This window comes from Magnolia sinica, chromosome 17 (genome assembly GCF_029962835.1).
Source record: "Magnolia sinica isolate HGM2019 chromosome 17, MsV1, whole genome shotgun sequence".
NCBI lineage: Eukaryota > Viridiplantae > Streptophyta > Magnoliopsida > Magnoliales > Magnoliaceae > Magnolia > Magnolia sinica.
The window spans coordinates 17,854,115-17,875,433 of NC_080589.1; the positions used below are offsets into that span (position 1 = coordinate 17,854,115).

Genomic DNA, 21,319 nt, shown 5'->3' on the forward strand with positions numbered 1-21,319 from the left:
TAGATGCACTCTGAAATCATTTCATAAGACTCAAATTAGAACAAAAATAAAAAATAAAAAAAAATAATCCACAAAAATCAACCAAAACATGAAGGACCGAAAATAGGCCAGTTGCCACACATGTATGACAAAGATAGTTAAAAGACTCAGTGACTAGACCCAACTCATCGGCCCAGAGTCAACTCACGACTAACCCAAGTCGAGCTGAATCATCCCAAATAACCCAAGTCGGGCTGACTCAGAGGGGTGAGTTGTGATATCAAACCAGACAGGATCCGACGGAGTCCAAGTCAACAAGGACAAGTTGCATCCTAGTCTTAAAACCATGACGTCAAACACGAGCTACATGCCCATTGCTATGTCCATTTCTCTTGTTGCCCCAAACTGCACCTGATGACTGGACCAACCCAACTCTCAAGCCGGATCACATACCCAGTGGGGCCCACCTGATGAAAGGCTTGGAGCTTTTGCAGACGTGCCATTGGCGAGAATCCTTCATTCTTCATGACATGGTGAAACACTTGGATTTTTATTTTTATTTTTTGGCAAATAGCCAATACAACATTACCCTCGACAACAGGAAAAGAAACACAAGAAAGTGTCATGAACTTCAACGAAAAAAGAGAGCCAGAATGCACTTCTTTCATGAATCATTCCAACTCTCTTTTTTATTTCAATGTGGTGCCAGACCTCCGGCAATCGGAACTCCACATTTCGGCTTCTCCCATAATTCTCAAAACATATAAGCATTCTAAGTTCGTGGGGGAAGTAAAAGGATGCATTCTATATATATAAATATATTATCCGGTAATCAGAAAGATCCACATACACAAATCTGAAAGGAAAAAAAAGCTCATATTCGAAGCTTACCAAGTTCTGAATTCGCTGCCGAGATGTCTTCTGAATCTTGACGGCTTGTGTCAGGGATACTCCTCGTGGGTGGTGCCGAACAGACGGGAATAACTGATCTCACCTGAACCGCTGGAGCCATGAAATTAACAGGAGGCATGACAGTGTTGTTCAGACCTTCAGCTCTGGGCCTTGCTGAGCATACAGGTATTGCAGTTCTGATTGTCACTGGGGCTGCCAACGATGAAGGTCTGAGAACTTTAGCTGCTCTCGAATAGCCCGGATTCAATTGATGATGGGGCCTCTGATTGGCCCGCGAAGAGTACAAAACACGAGGATTCTGCAACTGATACTGGATGTGGCTTGGGGTTGGAGCACCAGGCATGAATCCAGTCTCCCTTTGGCTGTGCATGGACACCCCACGAGTCCATTCGAACGGTTCCGTTCGGACCTCCTCCGGTTGAATCTCCTGGAGATTTTTAGGATCAGCAGGTTTGTGGGATGCTGGTGGGCCCGAACCAGAAGAAACTGGCTTAAAACCGGGGTGACCCAAGTTGGCTTCTCTGTCGGAGGACATGTTTGAGATGCCCGGCCCGCCATTCTTTTGCTTGTCCTCGTGTGGCTCCTGAATTTCGGGTTTGGCACGTCCGTTCATTGATACAGGAGGGTTCTGCGGAAAACCCGGGTTCTTTGGTTGGAGATTGATTCTCCGGCTCTCGGGATCACCATCTGCATCTGACGTCCCGCCTCGTAGCCACTCCTCTTCCCCTTGGTTCTTCTCCTCATGTATCTCTTGTATGGTCACCCTACTTCGAATTGGAATCGATACAGAGTGGCTTGGGAAATACAGCGGTGAACCTGGGCCTGACATGGCGATGCCCGGTACTCCCCCAATCGGTTCTTGCTCTCTTGCTGGGAAATACTGGCTATGGTTCGGCTGGAATATGGACTGTATAAATGGCAAGATTCTAGGATCGGATGGAGGAGGTGGGCCTGGAAGGGCTAGCATGCGAGTTTGCTGCTGGGACACTTGTTCTTGCTGCCACATCTGGTACATGGCTACGTCGGGTGAAAAATTGGAGTATGCCCAGCTCTGGTATGGCATGGGGTAGACAGATAGGCTGCTAGACAGGTTCGTGTCTCTACGGGCAGAAGCGGGTTTCCGCCTTCCACGTTGCCGATCGTTCTGTGGTGGTGGCTTGTTTCCATCCGTGCCATGCAAACTGGCAAGAGCTCGAGCAATGATGACTTGCTCCTGTTCGTCGTTGCTTTCAGGCTCTAAGGATGTGGAGGAAGATGCTGATGATGAACCACCCAAATGTGGCACTGCACATACACCACAGAGTGAAAGATTCATTGTCGGTAATTTCCTAGGCATAAAATTCCTCCCGAAAATTTCTATTTTTGGGCTTTTGTTTTTTCATTGGATGTATTCAGCATTAAAGCATTAAGAAAATAAAGCTCTCAGAGCATTGTAAGTAATAGTGCTCCTAGGTCTGTTGGTCCACTCGGACGTTCAAACGATTAATCTGAATTGTTCATCAAGTCCAAACACTTTTCATGGGCTACTTCGGAAAAATAACATAATTGGGCGATTCAATCCGTCCTTGATTTGACCTTCTTTTTCCTATAGCAATCCTTCTTCGAAACCATAGATGGGATTGTTATGATAGCCTAACAAAAGTGTTTCATTAGATTCATAAGCAATCCATGATGGTCCCTAACAAATAGATGGATCAGACTATTGATTGGGCCTATTTTTGTGTAAATGATCTTGAGCATCCGTATTAAATGCCATTGATCAAATGGTTAGCATTGGTCAAAATCATGTGAAGTTTGCATGGTAGCCCATAAAAAGTGTGTTGGACCTAATGAACAGTCTGGATCAATGAATCAGATTGTGTAAGTTTCCCAATGCAACTAGGAGCACTATAACTTAATAGTGCTCCAAGAACATTAGAGCATCTCCATACACATAGGCAAGGAATTATTCCAGTTTCATGAAATTTTCAGATACTGAGACATTCCCATCTCACATAAAATAAGCAGCAGTTCAAGATTACTTTTCCCCCAGAAAGTTGTTTTGAGGTTAGGTAATACTACATGCAGATCTCTACGCCTACCTATATAAGGCTATACACATCCACAACTGGGCATCACCATTAGATGCCCCAGGCCAACAATCAATCTGGTTCAATCATCAAGTGAGTCATGTTGTACGAAAGGAATGGGTCCAGATTCAAGGAGCATATCTGGCCCACCTGATGATTGGATCACCTTGTTTTAGGGTCAGGGCATCTGTGCAGTGAGTTTATGATGTACAGTTTCTATGCGGCACATGCGTGCCACATTGGCACTGTGGGCCCATGTATGTGGGCACCAACGTAGGATTACCAAAGCCTCGTGTTTGCCTAAAAATAAAGTCCAAGGTTTTATTTCTTTTCAAAAACACATTTGAGGCCTTCTTGGATAGGAGGATTTGAGGCAAGGACATGAAAAATGTAATCAAGATTTCCAAAACAACAATAAATGCAGTGGAAAATGGTATTGAAGATTCCCAACCGTTTCTTGCAATCCAAACAGTGAAAAACAATGATTTGTTAATCATGATTTCTCATCCTAGAGAAATCCTCAATAAATGCTAGAGATGATTCCTCACCATTCCTTGCAATCCAAACAGTGGAAGATGATTTTGTGGTATAAGGTTGTCGTGATTTCCAAACCATAATAGATGTGGCGGAAATAAAATTGAGGGTTACTCGCTGTTTTTTGCAATCCAAATAGTCAAAAACAACAATTTTCTGCAAAACAAATTCTTTTCCCACAGATTCCTACTATCAAAATGGGATAGTTGATGGATGTAGAGGGTTTTACTCTCATTTTGGAGTATGGATCTTTTGATAATCACTTAGAAAGTCGATGAAAAACATGAAGAAAACTAGATTCCAGTGAGAAGGAAAGAAAATGCATACATTGCTTTAGTGCAGACCATGCAGCCATGGCAGCATTCTTCTGAGCCTGCTTCTTGGTCTTTGCAGGTTCGCCTGAAAAGCTCATCCCTGCAAGCTCAACTGTACATGAGAAGACGGGAATGTGACCTGGTCCAGACCGAACTGTGGTATAAACTGGCAGGTTTAACCCGGCTCTATGGGCCGTTTCTTGAAGCAAATTCTTGTATACTCCAGTCTCATCCTGCATGTTAAAGCATCAGAGGGACCACGAATTAGCAGTCCAAAAACATTGAATTTGTGAAAAATGCCTTTTGCATGATACCAGTGTTTTAAATAGCGGTAGCGTGATGCGTAGCGCCCAGCCCTCTATAGCGTGTGGCATGTAGCATAAGCTACACGATACTTCTATTTTTAAATTTTAAAATAGGACAAATATAATAAATAGTGAAAAAAAAAGGGAAAAAATATAAAAAAAGATCATTCATTTTATCAATTATAAGCATGTTCAAAAAAGTTATTAGTTATCATTTATCAAAAGCCAATCCACATTTATAAGCCAAATCAAATAATTATCACATCAACAACTTTCTAAGCAAACCACTTTAATTAATAATGTCTAATTGAAACCACAAGTCACAATTATGAAAAGAAATAAAAATCCCATAGGTTAAATGTATCAAGTACAATACAAGTGTCACATTCCTCAACATTAGAAACAAAGAAAACGCGAAAAAAATAGTAAAAAAATACATTGTAGCTTACGCTACGGACGCTACATGCTACGTAGCTGTAGCGTACGCTACAGGGGATTTACGCTATTTGGGACACTACGTAGCGCTACGGCCACGCTACGCTACGTAACGTACGCTACAAGCGCTATTTGAAACACTGCATGATACTACCACATAAGACGATAAAGCAAAGGTATGTGCGAGTAACAAGCTCTCCACAACCGCTAACATAGAAAGCATATGAGATATGGACATGGGCCCCACTGTATGTGCAGTGGCCTGAAACGGTCTGGTCAACAGGTGAGAATTGTATATTCCATGTGGATTTTCTTTTTCTTTTTTTTTCTTTTTTTAATCCTTCTTTTCAACCATCCATTTCTTTCCATACCCCCATCGTTACCCAATGAAAAAAGTGGCATGATTTTTTGGGCAATGGAACATAATAGAAGGGGCCAACCAGATGAACTGCCTAGATCTTTTACACATGTTCCACATGGCAACCACAGTAAGAGCAGGATTAATGCTACTCATGCAAGTGTGCTTTTTTAGAAGGGCTAAGTTTGATGTATTGGGCTGGGCTTCCTGTATGAAGTCCCTTGACGAGTGCACTTTTCCTTCTTTGGTTTAGCCCTTGCAATTGTATTCTACCTTTTAAGTTCCTCTTTGGCTTTTGCTTCTAATAAAATTTCATAGTCTTAACCGCCCGGAGTTTGGGCGAATAGCTAGCGTTGTGGGTTTGCTCCCCACAGACGCGAGTTTGATTCCTCTCCCTATGCTTGACCCAATGCACGTGGTTTGCGGGTGATTGTGTGCATCTGCAGGGATTAGTCTCACCATAATTATTATTTTTTTAAAAAAAAAAAAAGGGACTGGGACACCTTCTCATCATAAAAAATAAAAAATAAAAATAGTTGTCTTTATAAATAAATAAATAAATAAATAAAAAGCTCCATTTGAACTTATATTGAATTAAAAAAGTAACCATACATTCATTAAGACAATGCATGGTTTTGATATCCAAAACAATTCTCGTGGTTCCCTCGTAAGCTAAAGAGTCCACTTACAAGTTGGTTTCCCTTGAGACTTCTTGAAATGCATACCTTTTCACAAGCACTTTAGACTTAATTACATCAACCAACAAGAGACGTCTCCTTGGCAAGGCTTTTTCCATCTGCCTAGGCAATTGCAATTTGGAATCCCTTCCACAATTAACAGGTTCTGAGAAGATTACAAAAACAAATCTGATGCAGGACAACTAACCACTTGCTCTAAAAGCTCGAACTGATAGAGCATAGTGAATCAATACCTTTATCTCATAACCCAAGCCCCACATCCCATGGGTTAGGACCTCAACCGAACCCCCCCTCATGAGCCCCACTTCACATGGGTTCCGCTTCACATGAGCCACCCACCTCACACAAGTGAGGCCCACCTTACACAAGCCACCCGCGCCGAGTGTGCTCCTACATCCTACAGGCCACCCCACTCGAGCTCGGTGTGAAAATGCCCCTGCATTAATCATCCCTGATAAGGAGTTTTGAATACAAAACATCCCGCTCTGATACCACTTTAATGCAGAACAACTAATCACTTGCTCTAAAAGCTCAAACTGATAGAGCATGGCGAATCAATCCCTTTGTCTCACAACCCAGGCCCCATATCCCATGGGTTAGGACCTCGTCCAAACCACCCCCCCCAAAGGGCCCCACTTCACATGGGTTCCGCTTCACACGACACACCCGCTTCACATGGGCCACCCACCCCGAGTGTGCCCCTGCATCCTACAAGCCACCCCACTCGAGCTCGGTGTAAAAAATGCCCCTGCATTAAAATCCACCTTTACTTTTGCCATCAACTCCACATAATTCGAGTCCTATGCCACTTGGACTGGAGAAAGTCCTACATATTGTGGCTTTATCAGCCCTCGCCACAACTCCAATACCAATTATCTCTAGATTTCTACTAAATTTTTATCAACATTCAACTTCCAACACCCAAGAGGAGGCAAGTCCCAATTATCGGTTCTTCTCTTGGGCTCATTCATATCTGGAATGATTGAACACCAAACTTCTATCCAAATCCAAACATTTGCGCAACTTTAAACTCATTGCTAAGCCCTCAACTCATTATAAGGAATTTAATTCTCTCTTTCACTCTACACAATGGTGACGTCCTACTATCAAATTTTCTAAATTTTCTCTCTTCCCATATGCCCAAATAATGGCATACACACTAAGTTAATCTTTTACGAGTATTTCTAAATCCTCATAAAGAAACTCTATAATACTTTTGCTAAGGAAATAAGGCATTTTAGGGTTTCTTTAAAAATGTTGTCTGAAAAGTAACGCAAACTGAAAGAGTGTTTAGAGTTTTATAAGGCTGAATTCCGTTGTAAGTTGTAAGTACTGCTCTTTTGCATAGGACGACGCAGCAGACCTAGGGATCTAGAAAAATACATGTCAAGGCGCCAAAGAAGAGGTGTGGCTTCATGGTTTTACAGTTCTTTGGACTAGCACCCCAAAAGGCATGCATGTTATGCATGATTATGAAGGAGTCCTGCTTTTACCAACAAAGACGGTGGTTGTAATGTTTTCTGTATCGTTATCGTATAATGTATCGCACCCTTGAAATACGGATACATATCGGTTATCGCATGGGATGTATCGATTGTATCACGTAATGTATTGCTATTGTTGGGAAACATGGGGAAACATTGAGAAATTAGTTGAATTTTTCAATAGAACTTCAAGGATTATTAAAAAAGACATCAATACACTTAGAAATCAAAACATCACCAAAAAAAAAAAAAGTGTACATAATAGGTTTTCTTTGTAGGGGGTCCTAATCTATGCACTGTCTGTTTAAAACTAATGCAAGTATACTCAAAGTCTATGCATATAATTTATAAATGTAAGAAGACATGTATGGAAACACAAGAAATACATTCAAAAGCAAAAGAAGAGGAAAACTAGAAATATACCCATGAATAATGTGTGTGGATGTGGCTCAAACCCACATAGAGCTGCGTGGTGGCTCAAAATCATCATCTCCATCTCGTTGAAGCTGGGCATAATTTGTTGCTCCACAAATTGACAATACCACGCCCAGGCCATAGTAGAATAATACTAGCAAAGATAGTCTCTAACATAACACTGGTACTCATCCTCTTCGATTTGAGAAAATCTAGAAAATTTTCAATTTTTCCCTAATTTTCCACAAATTGGCTCATCTTCCCCAAATCCAAAATTAGAGTGTCTATGATGATGATTTCATTAAACATTCCCAAATATTCTGAAATGGGGAGCAACTGACCACGGATCGAAGTAGAATTTCAAAGAAAAATATATTTTTTAACATTTGTAATTAATTTTAATTAAAAATATTTTTTTCTAAAAAATCCCCAAATTACCATGAACCACTAGATCATACATCTTTGATTTTATGTTTGGACATAAAAATTGCAACCAATTTGTGAGAAATTAGAAATTTTCAATTTTTTTCAATTTTCTACAACTCAGCCCATCTCCTCCAAATCTGGAAATCAAAGCTCCGAATTCATAATTTTTCATGCAAAATATAAAGAATCATGGATTTATCAAAATATGAAGAATCATGAATTTATAACCATTTGAAACAGATTTAACATGATTTACAAAAAGGAAAAAAAAAAAAAAGAAAGATCGAAAATCGAAAATGCTCACTAGATTGAACAGTTGGGATATATATGTTAGCATTGCACATGTGTTTCGTATCGCACAAGTGGGATACATGATATATTGTGGAAAGTTGGTTTGATGTGGAATATTAGCGTTTAGAAAGTTGGGATGTGTGTTTCGTATTGCACAGGTGGGATATCGGCGTTTAGAAAGTTGGGTTCTAGAGTTGTTTAGGTGGCTATAAATATGGGCCTAAGGAGAGTTATGAACTTAAGAGACAGGTTGATAATTCTTCCTAGCCTTGTCCTCCATAGCTGAAAATGCAGCCCCTACAATCTACCTTCTCCTGTTGCGAGTATGCCAAAATCCATTAAGGGAACTCTCCTCTCCACACCGTTGGGTTCTCTGACTTTTTGTATTAAGCTCCAAGATCTTTTCATGATACTTTGACCTATGTACCTCCTCATCAATGAACCTTTTTTAACAGAATTGATTGAAAAGTAAGAACAATCATCCATCAATATAGATGATTTATTAGAGGTTTCAATGCAAAGAGTGATCTTGACAAACCTGACTTGGCAAGTGTATCAGCATTATCAATAGTTTCCCTTGAAACATGATAGAATTCAACACTTAAAACAGAATCTAAATCACTAACATAATTCATCAAAAGTAACGATCTCTAAGGCTCTATATCAATGAGCGTTTAGTGTCTTCTGGTTCATGCTACACCATTTTGTTACATTTGATTATTCTACATGGGAGACATTACATGTTGGAAGAATCTGACACCAAGGTGCACACAGACCTTTTGCTGACACTCTTAAGGGATGATAGTGATATGCATGTGCCCACCTATGACACGTGCAGCATATAAACCTCAATAATGATGACATACTGTGCATGAGGAATGACGCACATATCAAATAATTCCTCACCAAAGAAGGAAATTTGTCCTTGATGAGAGATATATCCTGTTCTACTGAAAAGGGATCTTTCTCCTTTTATTTATCTTTTATGGAAAGTTCATTTTTAAATTAATTAACATATACTGACAAATCCATAAATTCCTATATTTTGGGTTCAGTGGATTCCAACATTGTTTGTACTAGTAGTGTAGCCAAGGTATTATTACATAGCGGTAACAGCCAGGTGTCCACCAGCTTGCTAGCTGATTCAATACCACGTTCCTGTAATGGCCAAAACTTTTTTCTTTATGGAAAAAATCTCAAATATTATTAGTAAAATTCTAAAAAATGTGAGGATCACTAACATACATCCTTTTTTTTCTTTCTTTCTTTCTTTTAAAAAAAATAAAAAATAAAAATAAAAATAAAAATTGGACATGCGTTTCTTGGTGTAATGGGCCGTTCTTTGGCAAGAATGTTATCTATCGAGCAGTGTCAACTTCCCCTGCTAAAAGTAAACCAAGTAGGCCCTAATGGAACACAAGACAAGCATGATTTGGTCGATCATGCCCCATTACATAGAAGTACAGCACAAAACAAAAACAAAAAAAAAAAGTGTTAGTTTACCATGCCTGAGCATGTTTCTAGGTTGGGCATGTTTTCATTAATGCAAGCATCAGATCTTTTCCATGTATAATGTTTTGGGCAGCAAGTTTGTTTTACATAAACATTTGGGCATGCAGCCAGAAGATTGTCTGGGCTTCCCAAGTATACAACCTTGGAGCCAGAAGGTTGTTTTAGGTAACATTTGTTCATGCATCCAAAAGGTTGGCCGGGCTTCACAAGCATACTTGAAATGCTTCGAGTTTACAGCTGGCAGGCAATGGAACGCACATCAAGTGCACTATATTTCTTCCCGCTTATCCTACCACGAATCATACATGAGAAAGAATGTGAAAAACCCACTCTAGACTCCAAAGTGAACGAGCAGCAGCACATCCTGTCACCATGGAAACCATGATATCCAAGCATACACTTACATTGTCATGAATAAATCACAATTTCCTAGGTAAATTTAAGTAACCTAACGTCTCGACAGTCTGTGGTTCCAACCATCAATTACTAAGAAACAAGTCTGATATCATCAAGCAACCTTAGATTGTGGAGGTGTTTTTTTATTACTTTAGTTTCATGGCACACTGGCAAGAAGGATGTCATACTAAACCAAAAGCCCAAGCAATATGTGCAGTCTTAAGAATATGCTGGGCAGGGCCACTTCTTCATGTTGTGGATTAAAAGTGAATAATCAAGCCTTAATCTAATTCAAGGTTGCATCCGTGATATATTCCCTCCCTGAATTCTGAACCAAATATTAGGTGAACGTTGTACTTTCACTTAGATTTGATGTGGCAAAGCCAATCAAAGCCAATTTCACAAAAGAATTTGAAAAACTGAGTGGGACATAAATCGAAGCCAACATGTTAGTGCTTTTTCTGGGAGGGCATCCGCTTCTCTTGTGATGATGGTAAGCAAGAGGTTTCGGTTTTGGGATGATTAGTGGGTTGGAGATAGACCTCTAAAGGATGTTTATTTTTCCTAAGGCTTGCTAGACCTCTAAAGGATGTTTATTTTTCCTAAGGCTTGCTAGCTTGGCCTTGGGAGTTGTGAGTCTCCATTGATTGGTGTTTTACCTTCACTGGTGGTGTCAGACGCCAAAGCAAAAGAATTTTTGCGGCTTCTTGAGCTCCTCAAGGGCTTCTCGCCTTCTCCAGGTGAGAAGGGCTCAATGGGTTGGATGATGAATAAATCCAAGCGATTTTCTATACATTCCTTTTACGGCATGCTTGGAAGGTTAGAGGTGGGAAGAAGCAGTGATTTCTCACCCTTCGTATGGCTTTACGAGACCCCGCCCAAGGACACAATGTTTGTGTGGTTGGTGGGAAGGAATAGGGTCTTAACAATCAATAATCTCCGAAAGAGATCTTTAGTGCTCCCCAACTATTGTGTGATGCGCATGCAGGTTGTGGAGACAATGGATCGTTAGTTTATTCATTTGCCCTTTCTCATGGAAGTTTTGGGATAAAGTCGTAGCTTCCTTTTGGGATGAGCTTGGTGATGTTGGGATCTATTGCAAGCTTCCTTCTAGCATGGCATGGAGGGGAATTCAGATAAAAGAGAAATTGGTGTGGAGATTAGCTTTATAGGCGGTAAAGTAGGCCATGTGGGGGAAGGAACAATTGTTGTTTCTGGGCCACGAGCAGATTGGATTCAGATGTGCATAACAAATCCGGGCTTGATATAATTAGTTGGGTTTCTTGCCGGAGGGATGGAGGCCAAGAAGTTTGGCCTTTGCTCTCAAGACCTTAAATCATTGTAATTCTTTGAGCTTCGACTCCCTTTTCAATAAAAGGTTGTCATCTTTATATATATATATATATATATATATATATATATAATAAAAATAAGAAAAGAAGTGTTTTTGCTCTTCTATTATTTTTTCTTAATATTTTCATACTATCAGAGAATAGTTTGGACAAGGCTATGCTAATGATTCTCATTATACCCATTAAAAGGGGAATCTGATCTCCAAACTCATTAAGCATAGAAAGGGCACCATTCTATTCTTAGTTTGAAAGAAGTTCTAAAACTACTACAGTGACATGCACATTCCAAGCAAATTAAATTACACTGATTTTATTAGAAAGATTTTATCAAATCTACAATCTTTTACTAGCAAGTCTGCTTGATGCTCCCAAGGTACTCTAGGTTTGTCATAAGACTCATAACCTAGAGTAACATGCATATTCCAAGCAAATTTGATCTATAATTATTTCATTGGAAAAGAGAGAGAGGGAGAGAGAGAAAGAGAGAGAGAGAGAGAGAGAGAGAGAGAGAGGAAAATACTATTTCAATTTTAAGGAACAGCTGGAGAGACATCTTCCGTGCATGCTGCCTATAAGACGTTGTCCCCATAAGTAAGGTTTAGGGGTGTCGGAAGGATTCCAAGCTTTGCAAGTGCTCTGCTATCCCTTGCATCCTTACCAAAGGTTCCTCCGATAAAGGTCACCGACAAAATAGAAGCCGTTTATAGGAATTGGGAATGACCAAAAAAACCTTCAATGTAAGTAAAAGGAGATATTTTAGTCTTTTCCCCTTCAATTAGGGTTTTCACTTGTAAGCCTATTTAAGGCACCACTTTAGCAATGTGAAACTTCTTTGGTAATGAAATAGAAGTTGCGTTTCTTCCTTTTATCGATGGATAATCACCAAGAAGGAATTAATGTAGGGGCATTTTCACAACGGGCTCGAGTGTGGTGGCCTGTGTGAAGAGGGGGCACACTCAACATGGGCGGCCCGTGTGAGGTGGGCGGCTCATGTGAGGCGGGCCCCATGTAAAGTGGGGCCCACGAGGGGGTTCGGCCAAGGGCCTGACCTAGGCTATGAGATAAAGGGATTGATTCACCATGCTCTATCACTTCAAGCTTTTAGAGCAAGTGGTTAGCTATCCTGTGTCAAAAACTGGTATTAAAGCAAGAGGTCCCATGTTTGAGACTCCTCACCAAGGGTGATTAATAAAGGGGCATTTTCACACTAGGCTCAAGTGGGGTGGCATGCGTGAAGCGATGGCACACTCAGGGTGGGCGGCCCATGTGAGGTGAGTGGCTCGTGTGAGACGGGACCCATGTGAAGTGAGCCCCACGAGGGTGGTTCGACCAAGGGCCTGACCTGGGCTATGAGATAAAGGGATTGATTCATCATGCTCTATCACTTCGAGCTTTTAGAGCAAGTGGTAAGTTGTCATGCGTTAGGAATATAAAGGGGTATTGAAGTGATCTCTAATTTCTATTAGAGGGTTGTGGATCTTACCGGTAAGTTGTCTTGTGTCAGGAATACAGAGGGGTATTGAAGTGATCTCTATAATTTCTACTAGAGGATTGTGGATCTTACCCAAGGTATGCAAAAACAATTACAAAACGGCCATTACGGCAGTAACATAATGATAATAGTGGCCACCATTACGTGTTATAAGGTTGTAACGGCCGTTGCAGAAAAACAGTCTGTAACGTCCATTACAACCCCTATAACGGCCTGTTATGGCCCCCATAACAGCCATAATGGCCCCATAATGGCCCATTACAAGATCAATACAATTATTTTTTTCATTTTTTAAAGAGACCATAACAACTGTTACAGCTTGTACTGTAACGGTATAGTGATGGCAGTTACAGCCACCATTATTATTAGGGCCTGTTTGGATACGCATTTTGGGATGTATTGTATCGTATTAGAAGTTATGATTTGACGTTTACCGTGTTTGAATTGGAGTGAATAGGAGTTGAATCCCATGCGTGTGAATACAAACTCCAATCAAATTTTCGAACCAACGGTAGAGTATTGTCAATGGGTTCTATTGCCGTCAATACTTCGTATTCATTGTGCTGTATTCGGTAGCGGATGAAAGTTTGAAATTTGTACGATTACAAGATATCTGGTACCTATGCGGTGTAAGATCAAGACCGTTCATTTGGTACATTTCAACATGAAAATCATCTGGGCTAGAAATCAGAAAGTTCTATATGTCAAACAGGCCACCTGACCCAATTAAGATTGTACAATACGCAGACATAATACGTCCTATCCAAACATTGATCTGTATAACGTATTGTATACTATGCCAAACAATACCTCCTATCCAAACATTGATTAGCATCTGATTGATTTGGATGTGTTCTGAAAAGCGTCCAATGTATACATGAACATTACCCAAATACAATACAATACAATACTATACGCAAATCCAAATAGGCCCTTATGGAATACCTTGATCTTACCACAACCATTGTTCCTTTTCTATTACCATTAGGTAAACCCTACATTCCATTTCCCTTCGATGATTTACATTGGGTGAGTTAAAGTATAAACTATTGCATTACCCTTTTATCTTGATTCAGTATGATAGTAATCGGACGGGAGTACCAATCGATGGGTTGCCAAGGTCTAAGTTCATTAACGACTTAAAAAGGAGACAATCATGTCATATAGTTCAGAGAGTTATAGGTAAATATGGTCAACTATAAGATATTGCAACAAATTTTCAAAGCATCAATTGACCACTTTTGTTTGACCATCAATTTGCAGATGGTATGCACTTGAGAATTTTAGTTTTGTTCCCATCTTAGCCCCAAGCGTCATCAAAAGTAATTCATAAATTTAACATCTTGATAACAAATAAAAATAAAATAATAATAATAATAAAGTCTAAAGATCACCCTACAAGCTACGGTTGGACCACTCCCATGAAGAACATATTTGCAATATGCATCACACCTTATTGGAGAATTGATTAATAACACCACAAATGGAATCACGGTGGCATTATATATTTGGTAACCCAAAACCTAGTCTATGCTAATATCAGTGTTTTAAATAGCAAATAGTGTGGAGCATAACATTCACTGTTTTGAAGTTTGAGGCTTAAGCTACACGGTATTTATAGATTTTTAATTAAGGTTGTGCCTGGTTGTGCCAAATATCATGAAATTTTACGATATTTTGCACCGAATTTCACCAAACTAGTCTAATTAATAATGATTTTTTTATTTTTTATTTTGCAAGCAAACACAACCTAAAATAATAGGAAAAATAGACAAAGATTAAGTATAAAGGTAAAGAAAGAGCAACCTAACTGATTTAATTCTATTACTTATATTATTTTACTAAAATCAAAAGACTAACTAACTAATCTTTACTAAAAAATGTAACAAATTATTGAAAACATTAATTAACTTTAATATTTTAGTGAAAAAATAACTTAGCATATACAAAATTAGCATGTAGCGTAGGCTACATGTCACTTGAGCTATTTTCATGAGCTACTGGTGTGAAGCCTAAGCTATGAGCTGCATAGCGAAGCTATTTAAAACACTAGCTAAGATCTTCCCATGGTCCCTTTGACACTAGTAATAAAGTGTATATACGCCTGTTTTGTTTACACCCTTTACCAAGCAGACACCCCTTGCAATGTCTAACTATGGTTCTAAACATAGTTTGCCAACCAGGCCGGTCAACCCAAGACTCAGCTTGATCACCAAATGGGTGACTAGGTGGAGTTAGACCCGGATCCACCCTGACTTGCCCAAGTCACCCATGAATCCTTGACCCACCCGAGTACAAACAACTCAAAAGAGTCCAAATTGAAAAAAAAAAAAAAATGGTAAAGTCAATGGAAGTGCCATGTAGAATCTGCCTCTAGTAGAGGCTGGAGCGCCACCTAATATTTGGGCTCCTGTGCTAACATGATGGTGCAAATGATGGACAAAGTGCATGTCACACAGACGTATCTTTGGCCCCACAAAGATTTTGAATTTTCTTCGTTTTTTTTTTAAAGATTTTTGTTGAACTTCATGTTTTATATATATATAAAACATGAAGTGGGATTCCACCACCTATGTTTTATATATTGGATCCATACTCTTGCTCGGGTGGTAGACTCTCGGGAGTTTTAACACCCGGTCAAGGGTTCAAGTATCCATAGGTGGTGGAATCCCACTACAGCGTGAGTGTGTGGGGGTGTGTGTGCGTGAGTAAAAAAAAAAAAAAATGTTTTATATATATATATATATATATATATATATATATATATATATATATATATATATATATATATATATATATATATATATAACGCTATGGCCCTGCCATATGTGTGACCATGGCTCACGGGTGGGATCATGTGGGGAACACGTGGTCAAGAAGGTCCTACATGGGGAGGGCAACACATGTGTTACCATGGCTCACATGTGTGATCATGTAGAGTGCACGTGTGGTCATGAAAGCCCTATGTGGGAAGGGCTTGGTTGCATTACTAGCAGCAAGTTATTCAAAGATATCATATCATTGGCATCAAATAGGAACTAGATCCAAGGAGCTCAAGAGGACCCTTAACCATATTTGGGTCATCAATAACACTTCAGTAGTTGAAAGTTGAAACCAATCATGTCCTCTACAACCTTAATGGAGTAGTTGTAATCTAGCAAAAGGAGTCTCCACGTATCACAAAATCACTCGCCCTTGCATAGTCATACTTGTGTTCTTTTTTATGCAAAATATCGTTAGTGTGACATGTAAACTCTATCACCATTATGTACTTAAGCTTAAAGCTAAAGAATGGATTGCTCATTGTTGCAAATTTCTTCTCTGTTTTCCACCGTCATAAACTGGTAAAGAGAGAAAACTAGGAAAACCTCTGGCTAACAACTAGGTATCATCAACCCTCTATAATCAACTCCATATAAATTAGCAAAGTATGCCATTGTTATGCCCCATGCCACACCAAAAAAATTCTATACTAGCAACCATGTCGACTGTAAAAGTAGGCATTCATGAAATTCCAAAAGAAACTTTCCCAAGCCCATCTAATTACAAGGAGCCAATGGGTAGTAAACTACAATTTCCACAAAACCACCAGGAATGCACACTTCAGTCTAACCAATGTTTTAAATAGCAAATAGTGTGTCACGTAACGTTCAACCCTCTGAAGCACGAGGCTTAAGTTATGTAGCACATGGCATAAGCTACACGCTACTTTTAGATTTTTAATGGAAATAATGTGAAAAATTGGGCAAATAATAAATATAAAGATAAAATAAGCCATGGTATTGATTTAATACCGTTCTCATATTATTAAACTAAAATCAATGAAAACATTAACTAATGCTTAGTAGCAAAATGTAAAAATAATTTAAAACATTGATGGATTCTACTGTTTTAGTAGAGTACATGAGTCAAACCGAGTCGAGCTAGGCCAAGCTCGGCTCACCTCACCTCAGTCAGCAATAGGGCTGTACACAAACCAAGTTAGCTCACTCCACTCGACTCGAAAAAGCTCGATTCGACTCGGTTCGAAACTGAGTTTGAGCCAAGACGAGCTGATTTTTTTAGCTCGAAAAAATTTCAAACCGAGTTCGAGCTTGCCCGAGCTCGACTTGACTCGGATTGAACCCAACTCAAATCGAACTCAGATCGAACCAGTTCAGTGACTCAGTTACTTTGATATTGATGTTGCTCACCAAGTGTTTCATGAAATGACTTAACGAAGTGTGGCTGGTGGCAAGGAAGGTATGTATATGAAACAAATACCCTTTTTTTCTTGATTTTTATGTTGCTTGAGGTGTTTGATGAAATACCTATAAAACCACTGCTAATGTTTTACATACTGTGAGATTTTGAAGGTGCAGTCCATCTGTTTGTGAAAATGGTGCACAGGGGAACTCGGCTTGATCTTGGCTCGAACTCGGCTCAAACTGGCCCGAGCTGCTGACCGAACTGAGCCGAGCGAGCTAGTCAGGCTCGAGGACCGAGCCGAGCCGAGTTCAAGCTAGGGTATCTTGCTGGCCGAGTCGAGCCAAGCTGGGGGAAGCTCAACTCGGATTGACTCGTGTACACCTCTAGTCAGCAACCAACCCTAACTCGAACTCGGCTTGGCTGTCCATCTTGGCCCGATTTGGTCAACCACTCAGACCAGTTCAAGCTTGAGCTTCCGAGCCGAGTTCGAGTTTGTCATTTTGATCCAAGTTCGTGCTTTCGAGTCGAGTTCAAGTATAATGTATATGTACATTAAAAGGTTTTATATATATATATATATACACACACACACACACACACACACACTATACACAGGGCCAATGGTCGACCGGGCTACCACTGTTAGCCATTGACAGTGGGGGGCAAATAAAGAGAGAGAGAGAGAGAGAGAGAGAGAGAGAACCTACTCTGCTCGCCACTCGATGGATCAAAGACGGAGAAAAGCCAGCCAAAAATGGGTGGGGTGTTGCTCGGTGCTCGCCAGATTGGAGAGTGGCTGGCCAAACGTTAGAGAGAGAGGAGAGGAGAGCGGGGGGTGGCCGCGTGGGGTCCGGAGAATGGACGGGCACTGAACAGTGACAACGGGAGGGAGCTCGAAAGGCTAAAAGGTTAGGGTTTCTGAACGACTGGGTATTTATATACCCGATCAAATCAGTCGAACTGAGTCGGGTTCGAGCCCAAGACCAAGTCGAGTCGAGCTCAGTCCAACTCAGACTTGACTCGAATTTTTTTAAGCACTAAAAAATGAGCTTTACTCGACCCGAACCCTGTTTCGATCCGAGTCGAGTCGAGCTTTAACCGAGTGAGTCGAGGCAAGCTAACTCGGTTCGTGTACGTGAAAAATAACATGTAGAATAGGCTACACTATATAGCATGTACTGTAGCCAAGGTATTCAAAATCGGTTACGTAACGGCTGTTACGTAATGGTCAAAACTGTTACACATTACGGGGTCGAAACGGCCGTAATGGCCCCGTAACGGTTCAGTAGCAGTTTTTCCAAAGAATAAAAAACGGCCATAACGGCCGATACGGAGGCGTAATGGCCGTTATGACCCGAATCATAACGGTAACGGTGGTGGCCGTTATGGCCACCATTACCGTTTTGGAACACCTTGACTGTAGCCTATAGCATATGCTACTTTCAATTTAGCATGTGCTACTTGTGAATTAAGCTATTTTCATGAGTTATGTAGCGCAAAGTGTAGTCAATGCTGCATAGTGCAAAGTGTAGTCTATGCTACATAGAGCGAAGTCTATACTACAGTACATAACATAAGCTCCACACTACATATTGTAAGCTATTTAAAATACTAGCTCTAACTAATATAATCAGTATCCAAGTTTAACCACTGCCCAATCACCCATCAACAATCATGAACAAGCTTTTCCAAAATCAAGCTTCTGAAATAGAGGCCACTTCGTAAATTGTAACTATTTGCAAAACAGAGATCATCGGTCCTCCCAACCTTGTAACAGGAATCTCCACCAAAGCAAAGAGCTCAAGGCCTTAGTGACTTGTTCAAACCAAGTTTTAAGCTTATGAATAAATAAGGTTGTCCACGCTAAATAAACAATAGTGCATGCTAATGCCACAGAGTTTTGTGAATATGTGATGCAATCAAAAGCGTTGCTTCCAACAATCTCTGACTTGCTAAAGAACAGTGAAAGCTTCACGAACACATAAAAACAAAGAAAAAAAGGTAATGTGGTTATACATACCAAAACTTTTGCAGCTAATGATCTAGAAGGGCCTCTCCTTGAGAGCGTGTTAAGTGCTACCTCTGCAGCAGCATGCTCTGCCTGTCTCAAAGTGCTGCAGAAGCTTGGACTCTCGAAAATCTCACCATTAAAATTAACAGTCGCCTTGAACCTCGGGGCATGATCTGGTCCTTCCCGGATGCATGCATACGATGGAAGGTTGAAACAGCTTCTTTGAGCTAACTCTTGCAATTGGTTCTTATACATACCTATACATGATATGGAATCCATAAGACAAACCAAAATCGCCAAGCTAATAACCATCCACATATGGAAAGGAAATTATTTATTCCATATAAAAACATCAACTAGGCTATTATTTTTTAAAAGAATCATCTCATAAGAATTATAGAAACAATCCGACCGCAAGCAATGGAATTTCAATCATTCCAATAAGATAGTGAACAGTCAGTCTAAATATAAGAAAAGGGTAAAACAGTGATGTGTTTTCGAGCATTAAAGTGAGGAAGAGACCACATATCGCAGTTGCATTTCTTCTAGTCCAATTCAAAAGTAATGTAATTGCAATTGGGATCTCAATTCCTCAATATTAATCCTAAGGCCGGTCATCAAAGTTAGTCATTTTCACTTTATTAGACTAATAAATTGTAATTCAACCCCATAGTGCATCCAAATGCACCCCGAAGGAAACAAGAATCTATATAATGAAGAGCGCAATAGCTTATACGCCATTTGAATGACATGTTTTCCATAGTAAAACTATAAACCCAAGATGGAAATTCCATTTCACACCACATTTGGCTGCTGAAAATCACAAAATATATCTACCCAGCAGGACTCAGCCCTATCCTATATATATCTAACTGCAGAATCAAAAAACAATGTGAAAAAGATAATAATAAAAAATTGATAGAGCAAAAACCAACCTCCAGTACTGTCTTCTATAAATGCATGAGAATAGAAACAACAGAAGGAAGATCTTTCTTCCACCAATTCACCGAGAACACAAGAAAATTATCATCTCGACCCTCTTGAAATCTTCAGAAAAACACCAACAAACAATTTGTGTATCATTACACCTGAAAAAAATCATACAACAATAAAATAAATTACCAAAAATTAAATAATCCACAAATGATCTAACACTAAAAAATCATCTCCTCTATCGAATTCGCTTCACTAAAAATTAAAACAAAATACAAATGAAATTATAAAAAAGAAACCCAATTCCAAAAAGAAAAAAAAAAAAAAAAAAAAATTATCCAACCCCAACACATGAAAATTCATCTTCTCTACTGAATTCTCCCAACCAAATCCACTGACCGCCTGAAAAATCAAAATAAAACCAAATAAAGAAAACCCATTTGCTAAAAAGAAAAACCCACAAATTATCTGACCCTGACAATTCATCTGCTCTACTAAATGCGCTTCGCCAAATCCGCCAACCGTTCGAAAAACAAACAAGAAAAGAGCACAAAAAACCAAAAAAATTAAAAACCCATTTCATAAAATAAAAAACCAACCTCGATCAGATCGCCAGAAACCCAAAAAAAGAAAAACAGAATCTCAATCAGATCAGAAAACCCAGTTCAGAAACTACCATAAAAATGAAAACTAAAAAAATCCATTTCTTTCATTTAAAGCTGTAAATACAAAAGAGGAGGAGAGCTGACCTTAGTAGTCATACAACATGCCGGAAATCTGACTTCCGGGGGTATGATGATCCGAGGGTAGACGGAAACTGACGTCAGATTGGCTGGAGGGATCTTGAATGGGTGTGAAAAGATCTAGACAAACTGAATTTTCACACCCATTTATTGAGTGGAGTAGTCATCATATCTGCTCTCTTTCTACTCATCGGTTCCATGAATATATTTTAAAGAGGACAGGTAACATGCAATGCGGGAGCACGGATTCGTATGCTCGCGAGAATCTCCATTCCAATGGCTACTCATCCGGACCGTTCATCTGGTGGGGCACAGATTGTTCGTCTGTTTGGACGGGGACGGGATATGATGTGGATGTCATGCATGTGTTAAATGTGGCGAACGCGGATTAGGTGCGACCTCAAGTGGGTGTGGCGCTGACTGTGAGGCCCACCTAGATTTATGTGTTATATATCCACGCCGTCCATCAGTTT

At 39.8% G+C, this 21,319-nt stretch overlaps 1 protein-coding gene across 2 annotated transcripts; it reads right to left on the bottom strand.

Annotated features, from left to right (window-relative positions):
• Nucleotides 1-767: 767 nt before the first annotated feature.
• On the bottom strand, nucleotides 768-21,031 carry LOC131230684 (double-stranded RNA-binding protein 2-like). Of its 2 annotated transcripts, XM_058226599.1 has the most exons (6): nucleotides 20,853-21,031; nucleotides 20,447-20,505; nucleotides 20,106-20,258; nucleotides 19,180-19,427; nucleotides 3,822-4,041; nucleotides 768-2,175 (listed from the first exon to the last, which is right to left on the bottom strand). In XM_058226599.1, the coding sequence occupies exons 4-6, from the start codon at nucleotides 19,423-19,425 to the stop codon at nucleotides 854-856; spliced, it is 1,788 nt and encodes a 595-aa protein (XP_058082582.1). In that variant the 5' UTR covers nucleotides 19,426-19,427; nucleotides 20,106-20,258; nucleotides 20,447-20,505; nucleotides 20,853-21,031; the 3' UTR covers nucleotides 768-853. The 2 variants fall into 2 exon arrangements, with proteins under 2 accessions (XP_058082582.1, XP_058082581.1); XM_058226598.1 differs by lacking the exon at nucleotides 20,447-20,505.
• Nucleotides 21,032-21,319: the final 288 nt, after the last annotated feature.